We start from the raw sequence: 10,000 nt of genomic DNA, 5'->3' as shown, positions 1-10,000 counted from the left end.
AAGTTTACAAAGCAAGCGGGCTAAAATTTTCTTACAAATCATTACCTTCGTCTATAAGAAAATATAAGTGAGCACTACTGATGTTCATTCTGGGATTGTAGCACCAATGAATTCTGGTAGCACCGACTTACAAATGAATAAAATATACTCCGCCATTTACTTGTAAGTTATTTTTCTGCACTGATGGAAAATTATGTTTTCTCGGAACCAAAAATGAGAAAGTGATGGGGCTTTTTCATGGCTGTTTATTGGTATGCCATAATTGATAATTATATTCATAATTTCTCACTCTCTTTTTTTTAGATAAAGAATAGGAATACTCTTTGCTTCCATAGCATTTCCAATATGTATATGCTCCGGAGAAAATTTATCTAGAGAAACTTTGTACAAAGGGAGTTGTTAACTGATAGATTTGACTACAACAAATTTGTTACGTCTGTGCATACGAATGACTGATATACACTTGAAAATTACAAGCCTTATTGGCTAATGACTAAGATTTACAAAATAATCACAATTATCAAATGGATAAATAGTAGCAGAACAGATGATAGATTTTCAGTTCTTTGAACACTTCGCCTTCCTGCAACAATCCTCCAAACCAAGATGAACTCTCAAGGGAGCTCATCCCCACTCGCTGGTGCCAGAGATATTCGGAAAGTAGATGGCACTAACTTTCTGTCTCCTTCTAGAAGCTTGGCTGAAGTTGGGAATTTTACACCACCACATGGTCATGCCTCCACTCACACATAGTAATGTAAAAAACTCATAACACAGTTCATGTTAGGAGAAGCCAAGATCAGTGCCAATTACACGTCTAGTGCTGTTATCGTTCAATACCCCTGCATAAGGGGCTGCGCTTCCCTTTTAACACTTGAGCACCTTACTGAATCGAAGAAGCAGGACTCTAATACAATTTCCAATATTCTTTAGATTATGTCCACAAAATCATGTTATAAGATAAATATCCATCAATGAAAAATGACCCTTGTCAAAACTTAGTGTTGTTGACAATCAGTTTTCTTTTATTTTATGAAATAGGTCAAAAATAATACTATTAAAGTTGGGCGATTTTCAGATATAATCGCTCCATGGGTAAAATATGAACCTGTCCACACACATTATTGAAGATGAGCAGCTTTTAGATGTTTAAACTTTTGGAGGTGAAATGCCATATTTCTTGCTTGTCGTTGGGAAGATAAACTTGTATGTGAATATTGTATGAATGAAGATAGAGGTTGTCTATGGGTATAGTGTAGGGTCAGTAAGCAACAAAAGAATCTGTGAACACAAGATTTTCTTCATTAAACTACGTATCTTACACTGGGCTTCTGTTTAAAGATCACCATGCTCATTACATGAATTATAAAAAATGACAACTGAAACCTAATGTGAGTAGATCTAATTCCAAAAATATGGGAAGCTACAAGGTTTCTGGAAAAATGCGCATAGGTATTTCTATGCTTGGACACCGGGCATACTACTGTTAGAACTGTGCTCTTTCCAATGAGTGGAGCACAACAGATAGTATGATCTCTTCCTCTCCTTTCATGGCTTCAAGAATGTGTAAAATCCGTTACAATGATAGGAATAGAAATTATACAATACAAAGAGACTACCTGATTGATTTTACACAAGGACATTTTGCACAAGGAACAAGCCTTAGGAAAAGCTTTGATCTCCTCGTTCGAGTCCTGTAACGTGTTCCCTGTCAAAAAACCAACCATCTTCAGATAAGGCAGTGAAAGAACACTTCATAAGAAAAGCCCATATTAAGAACTTAGTGAACCATGAGGCAATGTTAAGATCTTGGTACTTTAACTAGTTAACATTTATTAGCAATAGAGTTGCTCCATTCCATATATATGTACAAAACAACTAAACAAAAGGGATTTTGTCTGCTGTTTTGTGTATCAAGCAAGCTTTTGGCATTGTAAGAAAATGGTTCTCAATGCCTCTTCAGGATCATGAACTCCAAAGGAAATCAAACATTCAAGGCACACCTTGTACTCAAAGAGGTGCAGCTGAATTAAAATAAATTTTAAGTTGTCTTGAAAAGCTGTAGTATGAGTACATAAAAGGGGTTCTTTTTTTCCCAACTTTACTAGAACACTGTTAAAAAGGCAGAGCCATAGTAGGGCAAGGTAAGTACTAAGAAGTGCTAGTAATCTTCTCTTGTTAAAAGCATATTTTATTAATTCACTATATCTTCATCCTGAATATTACCCTGGGTGAAACCAAACAAAATTCATGCTAGATTTTAGCACTGTCACTGCCATATATAATTAGTTGCCTGCCTTCCCTTCAGCAAGGTAAGGTCCTGAAAAGTCATATTGAAGGACGATAAGATTTTGAAAGGTCTCAAGCTAGAAGGTAAGCCGATGTCCTGAAAATACTAAAGGAAGATAAGGTTTTGAACTTTTGAAAGGTCTCAAAATAAAGGTAAGCCAAGGTCCTGAAAGGTCTTACCTATCCGAAGCATTATTCCAACCTGAAAAGTTGAAAACACTTCTTTCAAATTTTGAGTGCCTTTCAAGACAAATATTCACTACACTCAAGTAATGTAAATTATAACCAATCCTTATAACTCAGGTAAGTACCTTACCTGAGCTGCAAGATTGGTTCTCACTTGGCTCAATCAGGTAAGGCATAACCCTGACCTTTATGGTATTTCTACAATTAATATATTGGAAGCACAGAAAATCTTGATCTCAAAAGTATCTTGTGTCCTGTCCAATCAACATTTATATTAGAAATATCTTGGGCTTTGTTAGCCCTCAAAATGTATGATCATTTTTTAAGGATTCTTCTCAGCATGCTAGTATCATTTCAGATCTCTGGCAGTTTTTCTGTTGAATGAGGCAGTTTTATGATCATGGATGGAAATGTGAATTGTTAAATTTCCATGAAACTCTGCAACTACTTGGATGAATATCTGAAAACTGAAATCTAGTTTACTTTCACCATGATACAAAGTCTATTAACAATTCAGAAGCAGCGGAATTAAAAAAACACAGATAAAAACACATGCACAAATTGACACTTATATTTCTCAGGAAACCCAACACGGAAAACCTGCTTCCTTGATGTGGCTATTATATTGATTGTTCTTGAGCACTTGGATCTATTACAAAGCAATCTGTCTCTTTGAAAAAGCATTATGTTTCTCTCACAATTCTCAGCTGATACAATTGATCTTGTCTGGCCTTGATCCTGCTTGATCTTGGCCCTCTAGCACACAATTACTCCTCTGCTGCCTCCTTGACTTGCTCTGCAAAACCTGCTCTCTTCTTCTTGATCTCTGCGCACTAGGTCCCTATTTCCTAGCACACATCAACCCCTATTCTCTAGCATGGATCAGATCCTACTTTATAAGGAAAATCCCTATTTCCTTGCGCACTTCCTGCCTCCTATTTCTTAGGACCCAACTCTTCTTTGCGCACAACTAGCTCCTAAATCCTAGCACACTTGTGCCTCCTATTTCTTAGGTAACAATTCTTGGGCTCTCCACAATCAAGGTTCTCTCGCAAACTCATGAGCTTTGTCTTGTCACAAACATTCATGCACAAAACAACTGATTTCCTTGTGCTTCCGTCCTCCTCTTTATAGGCCCAATTCGAACATGCAAGGAGACCCAACTCAAATTTAGAACTCAAGGTCTTGATTGTTGAGTTAATTGAGAGTGATACTCTTTCTCTCTCCAATCAACACTGGAGTTCTTAACTTCTCCTTCCTTCAATCAAAACTAAAGGCTAACTTGCTCTAATTGAATTGCTAATTGCCACCTCGTTCTGTAGTCAGATTGATGAAGACTCCTAAATCACTGAAGCTTCAACTCTATGCATGTTAACTTGATGATTATTCCAGTAAATAGGAAATAACTCATCCTAATTGAGGTCTAACTAATGAGGTAATGAGGACAATTTGAGGTTTTCGCTAGCCTACGCCCAAGCTAGAAGACCTTGCTCATTACATTTTCAACACTCCCTCTTAGCGAGGAAGGTACTTCTGGAAGAACCTCTTCCACCTAGCTCTGTCTTCAACACCACCACGTTATTTGTTGTTGCAGTTGCTCCTTTTGAACTAGAAGGCTTTCATGCTTCCTATTGTAGAATCTAATCCGAAGACCTGATCCTTCAAACCATGCTCCTATGATCCGAGTCTATCACCTCAGTCATAAGTGCCATGTACCCCGTGTATCTTTGTGGTTGTTTACTCTACCTGAATGTGGTACTAGGAGATCCAACTCTCTCCTGATCCGCCCTAAACAACTCATCTGCCCACCTGCCTCGAACTCTCCCTATACTGGAGTCTCTGACTAAGTGGATGCCTCCACTCGCCCTAGTCTCTTCTCCTCATCATCCTATTGGTCGGCCCAACTGCTCTGATACCATGTTAAATTTCCATGAAACTTTGCAACTACTTAGATGAATATCTAAAAACTGAAATCTAGTTTACTTTCACCAAGATACAAAGTCTCTTAACAATTCATAAGTAGTGGAATAAAAACACAAAGATAAAAACACATGCACAAATTGACACACTTATTTTTCTCAGGAAACCCAACAGGGAAAACCTGCTTGCTTGATGTGGCTATTTTATTGATTGTTCTTGAGCACTTGGATCTATTACAAAGCAATTTGTCTCTTTGAGAAAGCGTTCTGCTTCTCACACAATTCTCAATCGATACAATTGATCTTGGCTGGCCTTGATCCTGCTTGATCTCGACCCTTTAGCACACAATTGTTCCTTCATTGCCTCCTTGACTTGCTCTGCAAAACCTTCTCCCTCCTGCTTGATTTCTGCGCACTAGAAGCTCCTTAATCCTTGCGCACTAGATCCCTATTTCCTAGTGTATGTCAACCCCTATTCTCTAGCGCAAATCAACTCCTATTTTATAGGGAAAATCCCTATATCCTTGCGCACTTCCTACCTCCTATTTCTTAGGACCCAACTCTTCTTTTGTGTGCACAACCAACTCCTAAATCCTAGCGCACTTGTGCCTCCTATTTCTTAGGACACAATTCCTGCGCTCTCCACAATCAAGGCCCTTTCACAAACTCATGAGCTCTGTCTTGTCACAAACCTTTGTGCACAAAACCACTGAATTCTCTGTGCCTTTGTCCTCTTTATAGGCCCAATTCGAACATGCAAGAAGACCCAGTTCAAATTTAGAACTCGAATTCTTGATTGATGAGTTAACTAAGAGTGATACTCTTGCTCTCTCAAATCAACACTAGAGTTCTTAACTCTTCCTTCTGTTAATTGGGCAGCTCTAGGACAATTTCCCTCCTTTGGGAAGCCTTCATCATTCAGAGATGACCCTACTGGTCTTTGGAAGAATTTAATTTGGACATGGAAAAATATTATTTTTAATATGGAACCACATCTTCACAAAAAGTATAGGTCGACCTAAAGGACAAATTGGGTCTCCTCCACCACATATAAATAGACCACATGTCACATCACTTTGGAGCATCATCACACATCACATTCTTCTCTTGGATGGTTTGTATAGCTCAAAAATTGCAGGTCTAAGGCCACACATGCGAATGAGAGAGGGAGAATTTGTTGACCAAGTTCGACTTTTGTTTGGGACTATTTTGACTAGCGTTGACTGTGGAGATTTTGACTTTGTTTGACTGAATTTTTGATATATTTGGGAGGCTAAGTTGACTATTGATTTGACCAAGATTTTCTGAGCATTTTGACCAATGGTGACTTCAAATTCTGGGCTAGGGTTACTGTAGGTCAACGAGTTGACTTTGATCGATTTCCATGGGAGTTTTGTTGATTGTTTTGACTTGGTTTGACTGATCTTGGAAGGCTGCATTTGCTGCTGCTTTGACTGAACTGTTTGGAGGACTATTGACCCTTGACCGTTGACTGATTAGGGTTGTTGCTGCTATTGACATTGACTAGATTTGGAAACTTTGACTTTGGATCATATTTGACTTGTTGGCTCATCTTTGACTAGATATTGATTGGTTGGTTTGGATAGTCAAAGTTGTTGACCTTTGACTCTTTGTTGATGAACTTGAATATTGTATCTCTCTACTGAACATTTGATGACAATCTAATAGAAGAAGAATTTGGAAAGGGTTTTCCCCCTTGTGGGGTTTTTCCCTAGTCTTTGACCAAATCTTGTGTCTCTCTTGTTCATGTTCTTGGTTGTCTTCTATTGTGCATTTGGATTATTGTTCTATCTACAATTGCTTACTATCATTGGAAGATTGAATATATTGGATAAAGTGATTGCTAATTGAAGAAGAAATTGTTGTAAGTGATTGTTAAAGAATCAAACACTAGAAAATTAACACGGTATTAGAGTTGAGGTGAAGATAATCCCAAGGAGAAAAGAGAAAGAGCAATCACTCATTTGGAAGATATCTCATCCGCTGCTAAAGATCATTTGACTTTGCCAAGATGTCTACATCATACTTCAAAATTGAAGAGATGTTGTATGGAGGACTACGTTGGATGTGACTTTGGATCATAATGATGTTTTAGAATATGTTGAAGGGAAAGTACCTAAGCCTCTGGAGAATGCTTCCACTACTGTCAAAGCCATTTAATTCCTTATGTTGAAAAACTGAAGAAGTCAAATGAAATGTATGATACGCTGGTAGGGATGTATAAGGTCGACAACTTGAATCACATTCTTTTTTTGAAAAATCAACTCAAGAATATTAAGATGAACAAGGGAGGGACTATGCATTCATATTTCATGAGGATATCCCAACTCAAGGATCAACTAGCATCTACTGGAGAAATTACATCTAATAGAGAGCTTGTACTAATTGCACTTCAAGGTCTTCCTCCAATTTGGGAGACATTCATCACAACTATTAGCAACAATGAAAGGTTCCCTTCATTTGATGAGCTCATTGGCAAGTGCACTCAAGAAGAGACCAGGATGATTTCTAGAGGAAGGATTCAAAAGCATGAAGAAGGGGAGTCCTCTGCATTTGCTGCTCAAGACAAGAAGAGGAAAGGGAAAGGAAGACAATCTAACTTAAGAAATTCTGCACCAGCATCTAGGGACTCTAATAGAAGATCAAGAAAGGGGCAAGGAATTGTTACATATTCAATGCTTCAATTGTCATAAGAGAGGTCACTATGCCCAAGATTGCCTTGAGAAGAATGTGTTAGTTTTTGTAGCATTGGAGATGTTCTAGCCACGAAATTTGGTGGAGAGACTAGAATACATGAGATCTCCAAAACCCAGAAATCGTTTCTAGAAATTCCACCTAGAAATGACTTAATTAGATTATTAACCAATTTTTAAATATTTCCCGAGTCTAAACTTAAGAAATATGGTTAATTAATCAGAATTAATTAAGTCAAGGTGAGAATCATCTAGAAACTCACACGGATCGACTCCAAGATGATCCTAACCATTGATTAAGTTTTAATCTTGGCCATTGGTGCTCCAACAGTGGATTATAAGAGGAAGTCCATGGGCACTTGGAGAAGATACTTCTGTAGTTCGATTTTCTTGGCAGATCAATTTGCAAAGAGCGGCAGCAGTTGCCGGAGAGCCAGAGATCGAAGCAGGGTTAGTGAGGGGCAGAGACAGTGATCCAGAGGAAGTTTTCCAGATTCGGAGAGACAGCAACAAGGGACTGAGTTATTCCCAGTGGGGCAGCGCAGAGAACTGCGCAATTGCTTCAGAAGCAATTCAATTTTGCTGGAGAAAAATTTGTTTTCAGTTCCAAAGGTTGGGCACAGGGTCCAAAGTGTCGGAGAAATGATTTCCTTAGCAGAGACAGGCAGAACGACTTCATCAGAGGTAGTTCAGAGGCTAGATGTCATATGGTATGCGCAAAGGCTGACACAAAGGTTCCAAGAGGACGACTTTTCAAAAGAGGAGTTATATCGGGAATAGGGATTGCTTGTGCAAGAAGGGTAATTCCCTCAAATAATTTTGCCCAAATTTTCTTGTTGTTTGGATTGTCAGTTGGGCATCCATAAATTGTACTCAGATTTCATTGTTGCATAATAAAATAAAACCCTCATCTACTACACCAATTTTCCTGCATTGGGTTTTTCCAGGGACTTTTGTCCAAAAACAACGGTGTTAATTTTTATGTGTGTGTTGTTGCACTCAAATTGTCAAAGTTCCAAGGAAGCGAAAGTGCCAACTTTTTTCAACAAGGATCGGATCACATATCAGCAGTCCATATGTCATGGTCATCCCATTCTACAAGTTATATATTGTAAATGATCTTAGTAAACCTAGAGTCTATGTAACAATCTAGGTAAGCCTATAATTTGATGACGAATTCCATCCTAGGAGGTTTTTTAACCTCACTAATTATCTGTGTTTTTTGACACAGCTAATCAGAGGAGTTTTTTCCCTCCAGCTTAAACCCCAAATCTATGGTGAAATTTATTGTCGAATTATTAGGTGAGTCAGTGTATTTAGTCGAGTCTGATGTAAAAGTGGTTTGGGAATCATTTAAGCTAATTGGCTAAACTAAAATTATTACAAATCACTTGGTTTAGTATATCATATTGTATTGCAGATGGGTTATGTGTCTTGAGGGTCTAAGACGAATGTGTATTCCCTCTTTGAGTCTTGTAAATCAAAATCTTACGTATTCGAGGGTTGAAAAAATAATTAAATCCCCTCCTGTAAATTAACTAATTTTTCTAGAAAATTATAATTATATCCTAAGCCAAAATATTAATTAGTTAGAGTCAAATTAAATTGTCTTAGGAAAATAAATTACCCAAATGGAAAAATTCGTGGGTCTTAAAAGAGTCAATTTGTAAAGGTCCTCCACTAAGGGAATATTGTATTTTTCAAGAAAATTTGAACCCTTGGACCTTGGTGATCAAGTCAAAGTCAAAATTTTGAGGAAATTAGCTCAAAATAATTAATTTTTAGCTAATTAAAATGGAATTAAATAATAAATTCGAAAATTCCTCAAAAATAAAAAAATCAAGGGCCATGATTAAAAGATCTTGAAGTGTTTATTAACGACCCAGATTATTTTAACAATGATCAAAGAAACTAACCGTTATTTTTCCATTTGGAGGATTTATCTATAAATTAGAGAGTCAGTTGAGTCTCTAGTCATCTTGATCTCTAGCTAGTATTGTTGCTGAAGTATTTTGTAAACTATTGTCCCGTTGGGAACTATTTTTTCTATTATAATAAAAGACCTTGGAGTGCAACTCGATGTATTCTTGTTGTTGATCTGTGGTATGTATTGACTATGGGCTGCCTATGTGGTGCTTTATATTATTATTTTGAGATAATACATAGTGTGTGAAGGTACTCAATCCTTGGTCTCCAAATTCACAGACTGTGGGAAAGGGTTACATTGCTTGGATCTCTAGTTTTTATATGGTGGATTGAGACTTCGCTTGGGCCATAGATTATTTTTTCTAAAGCGTTTTAGCCATTCTTTCAAGGAAAAAATATCATAAAAATTATTTTCTCAAAATCTATTTTAAAAACCCATGTATATTTTGTAAATTAAATTTGTAATTTAAATTGTAAATTATTTTTCTAACTTGGGTTGGGGTTTTTAGATTCATTTTGTATATATTTGGGGTTTGGGTGTTGTAAATTTTATTTTTGCAGGTTAGATCAAGGAGTCAAGTGGAAGAAGAGCTAGATCTAGGCCCTTGAGGGTAAGATCTAGTCTCTTGGAATATGAGGATGTCAAGATGCAACTCTTTGTTCTCTCATTAGATGATGATGGGTTGAATTGGTTTTGGAAGTTCCCTGATGAAACTTTTGACTCCTTCCAATCAATTTTTAATGCCTTTGAAGATAAATATGGAGAACAAAGGGGCCCACCTTGTGTTTTGACTCCTTCCAATCAATTTTTAATGCCTTTGAAGATAAATATGGAGAACAAAGGGGCCCACCTTGTGCCTTTGGTATTGGGCAGAAAGTTGAAAGTGGTCATCAAGACACTGTGCCATATTGCAAACCTTGCAAGAAATTTCATAATGAATCTGCTTGTGTCATTGCAAGACGAAT

At 37.3% G+C, this 10,000-nt stretch overlaps 1 protein-coding gene across 3 annotated transcripts in view; it reads right to left on the bottom strand.

Moving 5' to 3' along the window:
• Positions 1 to 330: 330 nt before the first annotated feature.
• Positions 331 to 10,000, bottom strand: part of LOC149138997 (AAA-type ATPase family protein) — a 120,765-nt gene continuing 111,095 nt past the window's right edge. For 2 of the 3 annotated variants that reach the window (XM_089452957.1, XM_089452958.1), the window contains 2 exons: positions 1,620 to 1,708; positions 331 to 907 (listed from right to left, as the gene is read on the bottom strand). In XM_089452957.1, coding sequence (XP_089309083.1) covers positions 868 to 907; positions 1,620 to 1,708 — 129 coding nt within the window. In that variant the 3' untranslated portion in view covers positions 331 to 867. Of the gene's footprint in view, positions 908 to 1,282; positions 1,709 to 10,000 lie in introns of those variants that run through there. The other variant, XM_089452959.1, reaches the window with a different exon arrangement.

The sequence above is a fragment of the Pinus tabuliformis genome, chromosome X (genome assembly GCF_031772625.1).
Source record: "Pinus tabuliformis cultivar Carrire ecotype Pingquan chromosome X, CPIR1, whole genome shotgun sequence".
NCBI lineage: Eukaryota > Viridiplantae > Streptophyta > Pinopsida > Pinales > Pinaceae > Pinus > Pinus tabuliformis.
Note: the sequence above shows the minus strand (reverse complement) of the source record. Positions and strands in the feature narration are given on the sequence as shown.